Here is a 16785-nt window from a genome sequence, read left to right on the forward strand (position 1 = left end):
ACACAACTGAAAGTATTTATGGACATTATAAAACCATAAATTGGTACACACTCAAAAAATGAATCACAGTGTCCTAAAGAAAGATGAAGAAGCTAAGGTAAATGCTAAACCTAGAGTTTCCCAATATATATCTATGGCACCGTTCATGTTTAATGTAATGGAAGTGAAGTGAAGGCCATTAAGCCTAGCTGGTGACTCAGCAATGTATATTATATATTCATAGTAATGCTTTTTCAAATAGTTTCACATAAAGAGTCTCATTCCTTTCCTTTCAGAGGACTAAGGGAGTCTCTTTTGGAGTCAAGTCAGCACAGCTGAAGTGATTGTGTAAAAGTATGAACTGTGGCTATGGAAAATGCCAGCCTCAAGTATTTCCTCACAGTTCAGTATTGACATTCTGTATTTTTCAAACAGACTTTTGGCTAACAAATCAGTTGGTCTTGGAGGGATTAGTGTAGACTTGAAAGAAGCCTGTCAGCCATAATACAGAGGTTTGTTTTCACTCCAAACCAGACAGTTCCTCCTCATCATACTGTCTCAGACAGACAGTAGCTACATTATGTCTCTGTACACTTAGATGGCTTCCTTTCCACTTCTCCTTTCCATGGTTGACCATGGGTGAAACAAAAGATAAGTATACGGTAAATCCATTTGAAATCAATCACTTTTTGACAGCATCCCTTTTGATTTAAACATTCCATACATGTTTGCCCATGGAAGGAGTGGTCAGAAAGTGACATTTTGCACCTAAATGACAAAACATTCATGAGATAAAGGTGCTCAAAGTTGACCCGTTTTGCATACCCATGAGACATCCATGTCTTCTTCACTGGAAAAGATAAACAGTTGAGTTTAATATCATTTAAAAGCTTCCAAACAGGTTAGTCAAACTATTTGATCATTTCAACAACAATTCTTTGGGGAATTTTTTTTGTCAATTTCTTACCTGTAACCTTAAAAAAAAAAAAAAACTCTAAAACGTGTAAACTCAGATTTAGCTTTCACCCTATTTTACATCATCTGAGGTTATTGTGTTGTGCCTGCCATCGGTTGAGACAACATGCTCTTGAATATAGGGTGGGTGTCATTTCAATCATATAAATAGAATTCATAGAATGGACCTATCCCTTCAGGCCACTGCAATTTAGCTGGTACACCATTGACATTTAAATTGAATTGACATTTGAACTTTTAATTATTACCACAAAGATGGCTGCCGGTTCACACACCGGTGAATGTTAACTTCAGTGGTCATGTCTATTCTATTATATATATATATATATATATTATTTTAAAATATATATATATATATATATATGCCATTTTTTATGATTCTACAGATAACAGACAGAATACTTAGAGGTCAGCTACACACACAGATCCCCTCCAAATCAACCCCACCCAAACCCCCCCATGCTCTAACAGAGTCCCACCCCAAAACCAGATTTAAAGCAGGCATGATATACAATGAGTAATATAATGACATAGTAAAAGAAATACAAAGATATTATAAAACAAAAAGTTAAAAAATATTTAAAATAATGATACCATTTCTAATTTCGGTTGGTTTATGGAGATGTCAAATTAGCTGAGTCCATGTCTTCTACAAAGTACAGGAAAGGTTGCCAGATATTATATAATGTAATTGAAGATCCCCTAATGGAGTAGCGTGTTTTCTCTAGCTTGAGATTTTGCTTAACTTCCTTTATCCAGTGGTTAAAAGTAGGAGAAAACCGATCCTTCCACTTAAATAGTAGAAGACATCTAGCTAGAAGAGTGGTAAATATCAGCATGTTGCCCATAGAACTGTTTAGAGGGGCCTCCTGTGGTGCCACTCTATAGAACTGTTTAAAGGGGCCTCCTGTGGTGCCACTCTATAGAACTGTTTAAAGGGGCCTCCTGTGGTGCCACTCTATAGAACTGTTTAAAGGGGCCTCCTGTGGTGCCACTCTATAGAACTGTTTAAAGGGACCTCCCATTGTGCCACTCTAGAACTGTTTAAAGGGACCTCCCATTGTGCCACTCTATAGAACTGTTTAAAGGGACCTCCCATTGTGCCACTCTATAGAACTGTTTAAAGGGACCTCCCATTGTGCCACTCTAGAACTGTTTAAAGGCCTCCCATTGTGCCACTCTATAGAACTGTTTAAAGGGACCTCCTGTGGTGCCACTCTATAGAACTGTTTAAAGGGGCCTCCTGTGGTGCCACTCTATAGAACTGTTTAAAGGGACCTCCCATTGTGCCACTCTATAGAACTGTTTAAAGGGACCTCCCATTGTGCCACTCTATAGAACTGTTTAAAGGGACCTCCCATTGTGCCACTCTATAGAACTGTTTAAAGGGACCTCCCATTGTGCCACTCCAAATAATGCAATAAAAGCAGAAGGTTCTATAGGCCTTTCCAGTATGTTAGAAAACATCTCAAATGTTGGGCATGTCCAAAACATGTTTATTAAAGTACTGTAGCAGGAGCCTGCTTACATCAGTCACAAGTGGGATCTATTGACCAATCAAATCAAATCAAATGTATTTATATAGCCCTTCTTACATCAGCTGATATCTCAAAGTGCTGTACAGAAACCCAGCCTAAAACCCCAAACAGCAAGCAATGCAGGTGTAGAGGCACGGTGGCTAGGAAAAACTCCCTAGAAAGGCCAAAACCTAGGAAGAAACCTAGAGAGGAACCAGGCTATGAGGGGTGGCCAGTTCTCTTCTGGCTTAAAGGTTAAAGGACTTAAAGGTTGAGACCGAGTCTGAATCTCTCACATGGATAGGCAGACCATTCCATAAAAATGGAGCTCTATAGGAGAAAGCCCTGCCTCCAGCTGTTTGCTTAGAAATTCTAGGGACAATTAGGAGGCCTGCGTCTTGTGACCGTAGCGTACGTGTAGGTATGTACGGCAGTACCAAATCGGAAAGATAGGTAGGAGCAAGCCCATGTAATGCTTTGTAGGTTAGCAGTAAAACCTTGAAATCAGACCTTGCCTTAACAGGAAGCCAGTGTGGGGAGGCTAGCACTGGAGTAATATGATCACATTTTTTGGCTTCTAGTCAGGATTCTAGCAGCCGTATTTAGCACTAACTGAAGTTCATTTAGTGCTTTATCCGGGTAGCCGGAAAGTAGAGCATTGCAGTAATCTAACCTAGAAGTAACAAAAGCATGGATTCATTTTTCTGCATCATTTTTGGACAGAAAGTTTCTGATTTTTGCAATGTTACGTAGATGGAAAAAAGCTGTCCTTGAAACAGTCTTGATATGTTTGTCAAAAGAGAGATCAGGGTCCAGAGTAACGCCGAGGTCCTTCACAGTTTTATTTGAGACGACTGTACAACCATCAAGATTAATTGTCAGATTCAACAGAAGATCTCTGTTTCTTGGGACCTAGAACAAGCATCTCTGTTTTGTCCGAGTTTAAAAGTAGAAAGTTTGCAGCCATCCACTTCCTTATGTCTGAAACACAGGCTTCTAGCGAGGGCAATTTTGGGGCTTCACCATGTTTCATTGAAATGTACAGCTGTGTGTCATCCGCATAGCAGTGAAAGTTAACATTATGTTTTCGAATGACATCCCCAAGAGGTAAAATATATAGTGAAAACAATAGTGGTCCTAAAACGGAGCATTGAGGAACACTGAAATTTACAGTTGATTTGTCAGAGGACAAACCATTCACAGAGACAAACTGATATCTTTCCGACAGATAAGATCGAAACAAGGCCAGAACTTGTCCGTGTAGACCAATTTGGGTTTCCAATCTCTCCAAAAGAATGTGGTGATCGATGGTATCAAAAGCAGCACTAAGGTCTAGGGGCACGAGGACAGATGCAGAGCCTCAGTCTGACGCCATTAAAAGGTAATTTACGACCTTCACAAGTGCAGTCTCAGTGCTATGATGGGGTCTAAAACCAGACTGAAGCATTTCGTAAACATTGTTTGTCTTCAGGAAGGCAGTGAGTTGCCGCGCAACAGCTTTTTCTAAAATTTTAGAGAGGAATGGAAGATTCCGATAGGCCGATAGTTGTTTATATTTTCTGGGTCAAGGTTTGGCTTTTTCAAGAGAGGCTTTATTACTGCCGCTTTTAGTGAGTTTGGTACACATCCGGTGGATAGAGAGCCGTTTATTATGTTCAACATAGGAGGGCCAAGCACAGGAAGCAGCTCTTTCAGAAGTTTAGTTTGGAATAGGGTCCAGTATGCAGCTTGAAGGTTTAGAGGTCATGATTATTTTCATCATTGTGTCAAGAGATATAGTACTAAAACACTTGAGTGTCTCCCTTGATCCTAGGTCCTGGCAGAGTTGTGCAGACTCAGGACAACTGAGCTATGGAGGAATACACAGATTTAAAGAGGAGTCCGTTTTGCTTTCTAATGATCATGATCTTTTCCTCAAAGAAGTTCATGAATTTAGGGCCTCCCAGGTGGTGCAGTGGTCTAGGGCACTGCATCACAGCGCTATCTGTGCCACCAGAGACTCTGGGTTCGTGCCCAGACTCTGTTGCAGCTGGCCGCGACTGGGAGGTCCGTGGGGCAATGCACAATTGGTCTAGCGTCGTCCGGGTTAGGGAGGGTTTGGCCGGTAGGGATATCCTTGTCTCAACGCGCACCAGCGACTCCTGTGGCGGGGCGGGTGCAGTGCACGCTAACCAAGGTCGCCAGGTGCACAGTGTTTCCTCTGACACATTGTTGCGTCTGGCTTCCGGGTTGATTGCGCGCTGTGTTAAGAAGCAGTGCGGCTTGGTTGGGTTTTGTTTCGGAGGACGCATGACTTTCGACCTTTGTCTCTCCCGAGCCCGTATGGAGTTGTAGTAATGAGACAAGATAGTAGCAACTAATAATTGGATACCACGAAATTGTGGAGAAAAAGGGGGTAAAACAATTTTTTTAAATTAAATTAATTAAATTAATTACTGCTGAAGTGAAAGGCATCCTCTCTTGGGGAATGCTGCTTTTTAGTTAGCTTTGCGACAGTATCAAAAATAAATGTTGGATTGTTCTTATTTTCCTCAATTAAGTTGGAAAAATAGGATGATCGAGCAGCAGTGAGGGCTCTTCGATACTGCACTGTCTTTCCAAGCTAGTCGGAAGACTTCCAGTTTGGTGTGGCGCCATTTCCGTTACAATTTTCTGGAAACTTGCTTCAGAGCTCGGGTATTTTCTGAAAACCAGGGAGCTAGTTTCTTATGACAAATGTTTTTAGTTTTTAGGGGTGCAACTGCATCTAGGGTATTGTGCAAGGTTAAATTGAGTTCCTCAGTTAGGTGGTTAACTGATTTTTGTCCTCTGACGTCCTTGGGTAGGCAGAGGGAGTCTGGAAGGGCATCAAGGAATCTTTGGATTGTCTGAGAATTTATACCACGACTTTTGATTCTCCTTAGTTGGGGTCTGAGCAGATTATTTGTTGCGATTGCAAATGTAATACAATGGTGGTCCGATAGTCCAGGATTATGAGGAAAAACATGAAGATCCACAACATTTAATCCATGGGACAAGTCTAGGTCCAGAGTATGACTGTGACAGTGAGTAGGTCCAGAGACATGTTGGACAAAACCCACTGAGTCAATGATGGCTCCGAAAGCCTTTTGGAGTGGGTCTGTGGACTTTTTCATGTAAATATTAAAATCTGCAAAAATTAGAATATTATCTGCTATGACTACAAGGTCCGATAGGAATTCAGGGAACTCAGTGAGGAATGCTGTATACAGCCCTGGAGGCCTGTAAACAGTAGCGACCTGGCCAAGACTTTTGACTCTGTAAATCACCGTAAACTCTCCTTCCAGACTCACATTAAGCATCTCAAATCCAAAGTTAAATCTAGAATCGACTTCCTATTTCGCAACAAAGCCTCCTTCACTCATGCTGCCAAACATACCCTCGTAAAACTGACTATCCTGCCGAACCTTGACTTTGGGCGATGTCATTTACACAATAGCCTCCAAAACTACTTGGATGCAGTCTATCACAGTGCCATCCGTTTTGTCACCAAAGCCCAATATACTACCCACCATTGCGACCTGTGTGCTCTCATTGGCTGGTCCTCGCTACATATTCGTCGCCAAACCCACTGGCTCCAGGTCATCTATAAATCTTTGCTTGGTATAGCTCTGCCTTATCTCAGCTCACTGGTCACCATAGCAACACCCACCCGTAGCACACGCTCCAGCAGGTATATTTCACTGGCCATCCCCAAAGCCAACACCTTCTTTGGCTGCCTTTCCTTCCAGTTCTCTGCTGCCAATGACTGGAATGAATTGCAAAAATCCCTGAAGTTGGAGACATATATCTCCCTCACTAACTTCAAGCATCGGCTGTCAGAGCAGCTTACCTACCTCATCCCATATTTGTTTTTTTCTGCTCTTTTGCAAACCAGTATTTATACTTGCACATCCTCTTCTGCACATCTATCACTCCAGTGTTAATTGCTAAATTGTAATTACTTCGACACTGTGGCCTATTTATTGCCTTACTTAATTTGCACACACTGTATACAGATTTTCTATTGTGTTATTGACTCGTTTATCCCGTGTGTAACTCTGTGTTGTTGTTTTTGTCGCACTGCTTTGCTTTATCTTGGCCAGGTCGCGGTTGTAATTGAGAACTTGTTCTCAACTGGCCTACCTGGTTAAATACCAGTTTGATCTGTCGAGATAATGGAGGGAAACTCTGACTCAAAATGGCAGGCAATCATCTTAGAAAGTATCTCTACATTACGATTCAGTAACGAAATTGGCCTATATGAACCACACTCAACGGTGTTTTCTTCCTTTTTCAGAATAAGTGAAATTGTTGAGGGTAAAGAGTTTGAGGAGAATGATTACTCAAATTTGGAAAGCAAGAGAGGAGAGAGTTGATCTGAGATTTTTTTTGAATTAGCTCTGAAATACGGCAGGTCCAGGGGATTTACCACACTGCATAGATTTAATTGCCAACACAACCTCTTCTACGGAGAGCTGTTCTTCTAAATCAGCAGCTATCTCAGGTTCAACTGTAGGAATATCTAACTTCTCAAAAAAGGTATTGAGTAAGGTAGCATTACCAGCGGATTCCAAAGTGTATAATTGTGAGTAAAAGTTATGAAAGCATGAATTGACCTCTAAATGATCCATACATGTGTTACCCAGCTCGTCAGTTATCTCAGCTATGGTTTGATTTGCGGTTCTCTGACGCAGCTGGTGTGCTTGCATTTTCCCTGATTTCTCTCCATGTTTATCATTTTTGTATCGAGATTTACTCATTCGATTTTGAGCTTGTCGAGTTGAAAGAAAATCTAATTCTGAAGTGTCAAACATTGTTTTAGTAAAGAGTGTGAATATGCCAAATCCAAGATTTTATTTGTAAATTCCCCTAGGTGTGGAATGTTGCACTTCGTTAATCTTGCGATGTACGTAATAATTTGGCCCCTTAGATAAGCATTCATTGATTCCCATACTGCTGTAGGCGACAGTCCAGGGGTTAGATTAAGATCGAGAAATAGTTAAATTTGAGATGTTATAAAAGCAACAAAGGTTTCTTCTGATAGCAGTAGTGATTTAAGCCGCCAGGGGCAATAATTAGGTTGTGTATTTGGTATAAGTAGTTTCATAGTGAGCGGAGAATGATCCAAAATGTTTAAAGCTTGGTAATCACACTCGCGATAAGTGGCAGAAATCTATTGTCTAGGAAAAAGTACGTGAGAAGGTCTTATGAATTGGTGAGAAAAAGATGACTTCCTAGCTGTGGGATTGTGGAAACACAACACATCAAATATGCCATATGTCTTAAGAAATAGCTGAATTGTAGATACTGTCTTTGATGAGGATGATACTTTACGAGAGCTATGATCCAGATTGGGCTACAGTACACAATTCATATCACTACCTAGTATTAGGTGGTGTGTGTCCATATTTGGTAATCGAGAAAATACATTTGTGAAGAATGAACAGTTATCCCAATTTGGTGCATAAATGTTAGCCAAGATAACAGGTGTGATATACAGTCTTCCTACTGCTATAATGAAACGGCCTGCTAAGTCTGCCTCTGCACTTGACATTGCGAACGGCATGTTTTTATTAATTAAAATGGCTGCTCCTCTAGTTTTAAACGAGAGTGGTCGAAAGCGCAGAGATGTGTCTCCTGAAGAAAGGCAATATCTACTTTACGGTGATTTAAATGAGAAAGAAACCTTTTACATTTCACTGGGTGATTTAAAGATTTAACATTCCAGCTAGCAAAAATGACCGAGCAACCAGATGTCCCTCTCATGTTATTAGGTTTAGCCATGTAAAGTCAGGTGGGAAAAGGATAGATGCCAGATTACAATAACAACTAATCCATTACATTTTTTCCAAAAATAGCAAAGAAAAACCCAACATTTGAAGAAGAATTAAAAAACATAAACAAATAATACTCTGAAGTCTGGTATAGAAAAGTAAACCCACCCTGGTCACCTTGGTCACCTAATAGAACAAGGTAATCGCTAATCCACACGCAAAGATATACACACATGATGTGCTTGTAGTGGGGAATACTAAACCTATCGAGAAGAGAGCCCTGCTGAAATAATGAAGGATTTAGAAGAAGTTGCGCATAATAAATAAATAAATAAGAATGACTTATTTACAACCCAAAACTAGGCTGTTTTAAAAGAAAGTATAAAACATTTTATAAATTACATCTTACAGCAAATAGACATGAGCAGCTTCATGGTAATAAAATAAAATGTTAAAACAAAAGGACGTTTGACTCACCAGAACTAAGGCACTAACGTTACCTAATAATAACAATATCAACTGATACCACTGGCAACGCTATACAGTATCTACAAAAGAGAGACTGAGTCTGCAGTGGTAGAAACATTAATCCATTACCCTAATAGGTAAACATTCAGTCATTTGCTTCGTCTGACCTTGGTAGAATATTCGTCTTTACAAAGACCATCGCCTTATGGGGTCTTTGAACTCTTTCTCTGTGCTGTTGTATGTTATACGGAGCCGTGCAGGAAAAGGGAAAAGCTACACCATACCTAACATTGCCTAACGTTCACAGAGCAGACTCTTGACATTGTTGAAGCGGCACGGTCACAAGCAACGCTGGGGGGCATAGTCTGAGAAGATAGAGATGGATGCTCCGTTGCATCAAAGTGGGCCTAATTCTCTGGCATGCCGAATAATATCAATACAATCCTGATAGTAGTGTAGTTTAGCCACAATGACGCAAGGTTTTCTGCCAGGCTTTCTTGCTTGAGAGCCCCGATGTGAGCAGTCTACAATGATGTATTTATCCAATTTGAGGGCTTCCTTCAATAATTTTGAGACCGATGAAGTAGAACTTGAGCCCTGGTCCTCAGCTACCCCCATGATCCTGAAATGGGATCTTCGCATATAACCTTGTAGATGTATGAATTGTTCCTTAAGGCTAGCCACATCAGTTTCGAGCTTCTTATCGAGTTTGTAGCATAGTCGTGTCGTCTGAGCATGTTGACAAGCCTTGTTCCATGTCGGAGACAGTTTTCTTAACTGTATCCAGTTCAGTACGAACCATTGCTGTATGCTTTGTGAGCTCATTCTTGACTGCTTGTAATATCGACTTAATAAAATGAAAGTCCTCACTGAGCGCCTCCTTGAGTTCCGACTTGAGTATAGATGGAGAAGCAAGAATCTCGGCCTTCGAATCCATTTGTTGAAGCACACAAGCTCCTCGTCTTGGGCCTAGTTTTTCTCTTTCGTCAGTGACTCCGATGAAACGTAAACTTTTGCAGGTTATGCGGCATTTATACATTAAAACAAAAATAAAAGTTGAACAGAGTAAAGCAAGTCATTCAATGGCTGTGTTTCCTAGTTCTTTTTGGGTCAAAGTAAAAAATAAAAATAAAAATTTAAAATGCAATTTCAGCATGAGCTCGGAAAAACATGACCTACTCCATGTCTTGATCACTAGCGCCCCCTATTATCTATAGTTCTAAGATTTCAATACAGATGTAGTATCTTAATTTGAGCCAGTTTGCTACAGCAGGAAAATGAACCTGCCGCAAAAGGAAATGTGAATTATTAAGTGGATTATAATTAATGGACATTTTCATTTGTGCAAATCAAGTCAAATTTCTAATTGGAAATGACAAACATTTAATTCATATCAAAATGGTTGCTGTCAAAAACTGTTTGAATTCAAATGGATTTACCCTATACTATAGCATAGTGAAGAACGTCCTGACACAGTTCAAATCTGATTTGAGTGCCATGATGGTGTTTTTTAGAAGAACTGCTACTACCATGGAGAAGTGGAGGGCCACGCTAACTCTGACGTCACTCTCAGCACCTGCTCTGGACTCCGGTAAGTAACACTTCACTCTATAAGATCCCAGCAGCCTCAGTCAGACATACTGTGTAACTGGCCCTTAAAGCTCTGTCAACAATCAGGTATGAGTGTCCACTTACCCAAGAGTATAGAAGAGTCCACCAGTGTATATAAGCGATCCCTAGACAGAGAAAATGGACTTGGTCTGGGCCACCCAGTGATTATTTTTATAACATTTTTTATTTAACCTTTATTTAACTAAGCAAGTTAGTTAAGAACAAATTATTATTTACAATGATGGCCTATGTGTCTGTCCTCTCCTCTGGGCATGTGTCTGTGCCTAATAGCCACCTGGAAGTAATAAAGCTGCCTGCCTGACTGAGTGGTAACAGCAACAGAAAGCCTGCTGACGTACGCTCATCTCCTGTTTAATTACCCCAAAACTACAGATGCATTATGTGACGAGAAAACGTTTAATATGCCATTATCCTTTTAACAACACAATAAAAGCTAATGACTAGGAACATTTAGCGGTAATACACCTGAACTAGAAGTATTGCTGTAGCTGAAGAGTCCACCCCAATGGCGTTTTACTGGTAATGCTTTCTTTTTTTAAATCTTGTACCTCATGACAAAATCCTTGAGGCAGACAGATGTTTGACGAGCAATATGTGGCTTGGCTTTGATGCCAAAACAAATTGTTTCAGAGTTTTGGTTGGCCTAAGAACACATTTCGGGCAGTTGAATCTACTGTAGGTCAGTGGGTCCATTTACATTGACTGAGTTATTGCACTAAGAGCCATTAGTTCAGTCCCTCAAAAAAGCTAAAATCTAAATAATCCAGCCGCAAGAAAGGAAATAAAGATTTTTCCAGTTGAGTTGTTAGGCTGTGTATTAATCCAAAGGAAAGGTAGTACAGAGGGAAAAAAACAAATGTATCAGTAAGCCTTAAAAATAGCATTTCAACTATAAACAGTTTCCTAGTTACAAACATTTCTGCCCACAAATGCAGTCAATAATCAAGATGGCTTCCCCCTTCCTGACACACTCAAACCAGGCTTACGTTCAGTACGACAGAACGATGTGCAATGTTAAACTCAACGGAAACGGTACTGAACGACCAGTTGAAAAAGCTGTGATTATTGTGGGCCTTAGAGCAGTTACCATAAATGTAGTTTGCTGCATGAGTTTTGAGATTTCAGATGGTCACACCCATATTGATTCGGCCACAACTCGCCACACCCACCAAACAGGAGCAAATCTACCTCAAAGGCTGTTGAAGAACGGTGCACACCGTTTTGAGGAAATGTGTCGTTCGATACAAACTGTCACACAACGTAGAAAATGTTGAAGTGAGCTGAACACACCCTAGGAAGTGACTATGTGTGTGGCTAGGGAGTGACTGGGGCAGAGCCCACAGCCTTTACACATCTCAAGGAACCAAGGAACATTGTGGGTTATACCATATTCAATCAAAACCGGAAAGATGTTTTTTTCTGTGGAAAACAATGTTAATGTAGTAATTGTGTAAAAGGTCCAGAAAATTGACCCACCCGCACTGCTCACAGCCAGGAAAGTAAACATGTGGAATTAAGAAATCATTTGGGTTTTAAAACACATCATCTGCAATGTATTTGCCCTCCTGAAACTAGGCCTGATATGTGATTCATGCCAGACTTTTGGGTTTTATTTGCTAACACCAGATTAAAGAACCACATCCTTAACATAGAGAAATACCTTAATCATTGACTTGTTTTCCACAGAATCAGGTCACATACTGCCCTGTCCACACTGCCAATGCATTATGCCAGATCTGTTGAACAGCATTACTGTACCTTGTCTTCCCTTCTCTTCCAGGGGTTTCATCTCACTTCAAAATAAGACCTTCATCCTTGAACCATCGTTGTACCAGGACAATAATAAACACATCATCTACCGCGGGGAAAACCTCAACCTGTCCCCCGGAACCTGTGGTCATGGCTTCAACATGTCCTCTGTTACCCCTGACAACCATCTGAGAAGCCCTTTCAGAACATTCAGTACCAGGGTAAGGCTCGTCATCAACTTCAGCAGCATCTGAGTTTTTCATCCGACCATTCAGATAACCTCCATCAAATACCACTTTAGTAATATTGTAGGATTCCATTAACAACACTGTTCGTGATGAAGCTCCCCGGAAGAATCATTAGATGTAGAAGTGTTGAAAAGGCAGAGCTTGATAATGGATTGATGTTTTAGTTGGTCTGGAGCGTGGGCTAAAGGACGTGTGACGTTGTCGTCCAGACAGCTTTCTGATACCAGCTGTACACAGGGTTCTGGGTTTGATAACAGAGTGAAGAGGAGGCCATCTTTCATGAATGGGGGAATCAATTTATCTGCCGACTTACAAGATTCGTAGGAACACTTCTTAATTTCTCTGATGTAATACATGACACCATTTGAAACAGGCTGATATTATTTTTGTTTTGTAATGGGAAGCCTTAGGGAGATGTTAAATGTTAATTTGTAAAATAATGCTTGGCTTTATAGCTATTGCATTAGAGGTAGGATCAAACTTATTGTTGGTGAAACAGCTTTTTGTGGCACTAGGATCGATTAAATACAATGACAGCAATTTTTCGCTGTGGCTGTGACTGGACTGATCAGGAACCAGGGCTTAAACTGGATTGGTTTTGTACCTGGATTGGAGCTCAGACCAGCATATGAACCATGGTAGAGATCCAACCTTGGCCTTACTCTCTCCCTCTCACCCTGGCTCCAGAGTCCTATATCAGGGCCAAAGGCAGGAGCGTGGGCTCTGCTCCCCACACCAGTCTCCATGTAGCAGGTAAACAGGTCCATTACCACAGTACCTGCATCCACCCTTAATCCTGGTCCTCCCTTTTCCCTCAGAAACAATAACCAAGACACTCACTGACACAGTGAATCAGCAGCTTTCAATGCTAATGCTTTAAAATCTCTCTATGAAAAACGCAGGAGTACTAAAATAGGTGACCAAGATATTTCATAGAAAAGCGTCTGCTGTCTGTGTGACTCAGCAGATGAATAATAGGCTTTTTTTGTGAAGCTTTCACCACTGGTGTGTAGGCGGTTAATGCGAAGTTGAAATCAAAGGTGATGCCGTGACAGAAGCCTTTTGAAAGATTAATAAGCAATGTTTTTGAAGTAGCTTTAACATAAAGAACCCACTGTGGACTCACAGGAAGTTGTGCGTAAGTGTGCGTTGTTTACAGTGCTCAAAAAAGACCATGGAGGATCTTGAGTAGGGTGGTTAAATTTAGAATCCTATGTCCCCCCCCTCTCTCTCCCACTCTCCCTCTTTCTGCATGACAGAACAAGAGGCACGCTCAGAAAACTACCAAATATGTAGAGCTGGTCATCGTTGCAGACAACAGAGAGGTAATGTATCTATAATGTATTTATAATGCATGTATAAAAGTCCTGTTATCAGCCCTCATCATTACCATGCCTATGTGGTTTGCCCATTCACAATGGCTAGAGATGGGCATGAGGATGTAAGCCACACAGACTTTGCTGCAGAAAATAGGCGAGACTAAGAACGCAAGAACAAATCCACCTTGGTAACGGTAGAATTAGGTCAGTGTGCTGCTGCACTCAGTGTGGTCGTCGGTGGCAGCCGTATTCCACAGGAAGTGCTGAATGATTCCCCAGTGGACTAGACAGGAAACAGGAAACGGTGTGGATGCAGAAGAAGGAGAGAAAGGCTCGCACTGGGATTTCCCTTGGCTGCCCCTAGCTGATGCTGTTGACCTGAACTTGAAGAGAGGAGGAGAGAACCCATTTGCTTCTTCAGCTCTATAAGGGGCAGGTTGGATTGTTCGGTTAAGTAGGCTTACACTTAGGACAGTCAAGCAGGTGGATGCACAGTGGGATGAAAAAGGAGAGTCTGTCTCAACATTGATTGCATCCGACGCCTCTTACATGCTATTTCTGCCAGTGCACATGCTCCCCGTTGACTTGCCAATTGTTTCTTTCCCACTGTGAGATCAGCCCAGATCCAGATTGATCGCAGCTTGACAACCTGTCCAACGTGTTATGCCTTCTCTCTCAGACAGGTTGAAGATACAGGGTATCTGGAACTTATGGCCCTTACTGCATAGAAGTACCATTATACTGTACTAGCTTGTGTAAAGGAGAAAATATACATGATGAGGAAAACTGAGAACCAATATTTTCCAAAAATACTTTGTTGAAAAAATATAAATTAACTTACTTGTGCCAAAAATAGCAAAATAGCCTTGACTTGGGGCCGAAGGCCAGACACCTCAAACACAGGGTAAAATGCCCATTAACTACTCACATTACTCACATATCTGAGTATTTGGCAGAGTTTAGTAACAGCATGTTACCTCGACAAGCAGAAGATCTGCTTGCCATGTACAATTGAATGGTAATACACTTGAATGGCAATACTATTGCACAGCTGACATTACACTGGCTAACACTTAACTCTAAGGTATAATTAGCACACACATTAGCGTTTACGATAAACTTTCAAAACACTCCATAAATGGGAGATTCCCCTTAAACGATGTCCTTTGAGGATCCCAGTTCACAAAGAAGGATTGGCAGTAAATTATATGATAACCAGACTCTGGAGCGTTTGTGTTCTTATGAAGCTAACATAAAGAATACTATAATAATGATTATATGATATAAAAATAACAATGATCATAGCAATAGTCATGTTGGAAAAGTTGGTGTACCAAAACAATCAGTCCATTTCTGTGGAAAGAAATGGAGGTAAATGTCGCGACGTGGCGATGTCTCATGGTCACACTTGTTCAAATGATATTGAACCCAGTTTTCAGTACTGCATAATAATAATAATGTTAACCTGGTGGTTGTGTGTTCAGTTTCAGAAACAGGGGAAGGACATTGAGAGGGTGAAGCAGAGACTGGCAGAGATAGCCAATTACGTGGACAAGGTAAAACCTCCACCTCCCAATGCACAGCAGAGATCCATCTTATGTTTAAAATAGAAATACCTCTGGCAGTAAAGATTAATGCCACATCAGGCTAATATATTACTGTCAGTCTCTCACAACTGATTTTAGTCTATCTAAAATGGTGTTTTACAGCTATCGATAGATCGCCAGTATAAGGGTCCCAAGCAAGTCATCCATACTACATGTTTATGTAAATCTGTCCAAAAATACATTGTTGGACAGATTTACATATGCATCCTTCTACTCACTGGCCCTCTCCTCCTCCTCCTCAGTTCTATAGGGTCCTGAACATCCGTGTGGCCTTAGTGGGCCTGGAGGTGTGGAGCGACGCTGATAAGTGTCCTGTCACTCAGGACCCCTTCAACACCCTGCATGAGTTCCTAGACTGGAGGAAAGTCAAACTACTGCCTACAAAATCACACGACAACGCTCAGCTCATCAGGTGGAGATCCTACAGTACACATGAACGCATAATCACACACATGAAGCACACACTCAGACAAAGAGACACACGCAAGTTCTACCTCCCATACAGTTCAATTCCCTTGTTTGTGATTTGGGATACGAATAGGCTATGATTGGATTATTCGTATGTATTTAATCCCTGAAGTCACCATCTATACCTCTCCTCGATCCCCTTCCCCCCAGTGGGGTGTACTTCCAGGGTACCACCATTGGCATGGCCCCCATCATGAGCATGTGTACAGTGGAGCAGTCTGGAGGCATCGTCATGGTGAGTATAAGCTGAACCTTGGTGTTCCTCCTCTATTCCGTCTGATGCTATCAACCGCATTGATATTGTTCAGAGCTCAGCTTATCACTATCCAGAGGCACCGTGTAAAGAAAATGTGTTCACCGTTCATTGTTTGGTGGAGGGTCGGAGGAAATGATGTAAACACCAGGATATTCACACCCAAGTACACACAGATGCAATCACGCGCACACACACAAACACACACACACACACACATACACACACACACACACCATCCAAGGTCATTTGAAATAATTGAACCAACCAGTCCAGTTATAAATGTAGGCCGATGTGGGTTTGAGGTAAGTCACAGAGCTTAAACAAGACGCATTGAAATGTTTATGAGGGGTGATACATTATTTGTGCCAGGACATACTATAGGTCAAAATAGAATGCCCTTTACTCACTACCATGCACAACCCACACAGTTAAGTTCAATGAGCAAAGTGAGCTGTGTTTCCATCCCCGCTGTATCACCTGATACCATTTTCCCCACGTGGGCCAGCCCTCTAGCAATTCAAGTTCTAGCCAATAAAGCTTCAGCCCCTCTCCATTTGAGTGACAGCTAGCCAGATGTACACACAGCAGAGAGAGAGAGAGAGAGTGAGAGAGAGAGCAATAACGTGATGCATATATCTGCACATTAATGATGTAGTACGCAACTTTTGTCTCGCGAGCGCTACTTTCAGAACTACTGGCCAAAAAGTATACAAAAGTACCAGAAAATCTCTTTAATAGATATGTTTTTCTTCTGGCCAGGGTTGGCTGGATATTTCCAGATGTTTGTTCTTCC

The 16785-nt window shown here is 41.3% G+C and overlaps 1 protein-coding gene across 2 annotated transcripts in view; it reads left to right on the top strand.

Moving 5' to 3' along the window:
* The window catches only part of LOC112253063 (disintegrin and metalloproteinase domain-containing protein 12), a 133747-nt gene that overhangs the window by 75903 nt on the left and 41059 nt on the right, over window positions 1–16785 (top strand). For both annotated transcript variants that reach the window (XM_024424940.2, XM_024424941.2), the window contains exons 5-10: window positions 10228–10304; window positions 12126–12315; window positions 13602–13667; window positions 15146–15217; window positions 15511–15680; window positions 15887–15971. In XM_024424940.2, coding sequence (XP_024280708.1) covers window positions 10228–10304; window positions 12126–12315; window positions 13602–13667; window positions 15146–15217; window positions 15511–15680; window positions 15887–15971 — 660 coding nt within the window. The remainder of the gene's footprint in view (window positions 1–10227; window positions 10305–12125; window positions 12316–13601; window positions 13668–15145; window positions 15218–15510; window positions 15681–15886; window positions 15972–16785) is intronic.

This window comes from Oncorhynchus tshawytscha, linkage group LG06 (genome assembly GCF_018296145.1).
Source record: "Oncorhynchus tshawytscha isolate Ot180627B linkage group LG06, Otsh_v2.0, whole genome shotgun sequence".
In the NCBI taxonomy this organism is placed as follows: domain Eukaryota; kingdom Metazoa; phylum Chordata; class Actinopteri; order Salmoniformes; family Salmonidae; genus Oncorhynchus; species Oncorhynchus tshawytscha.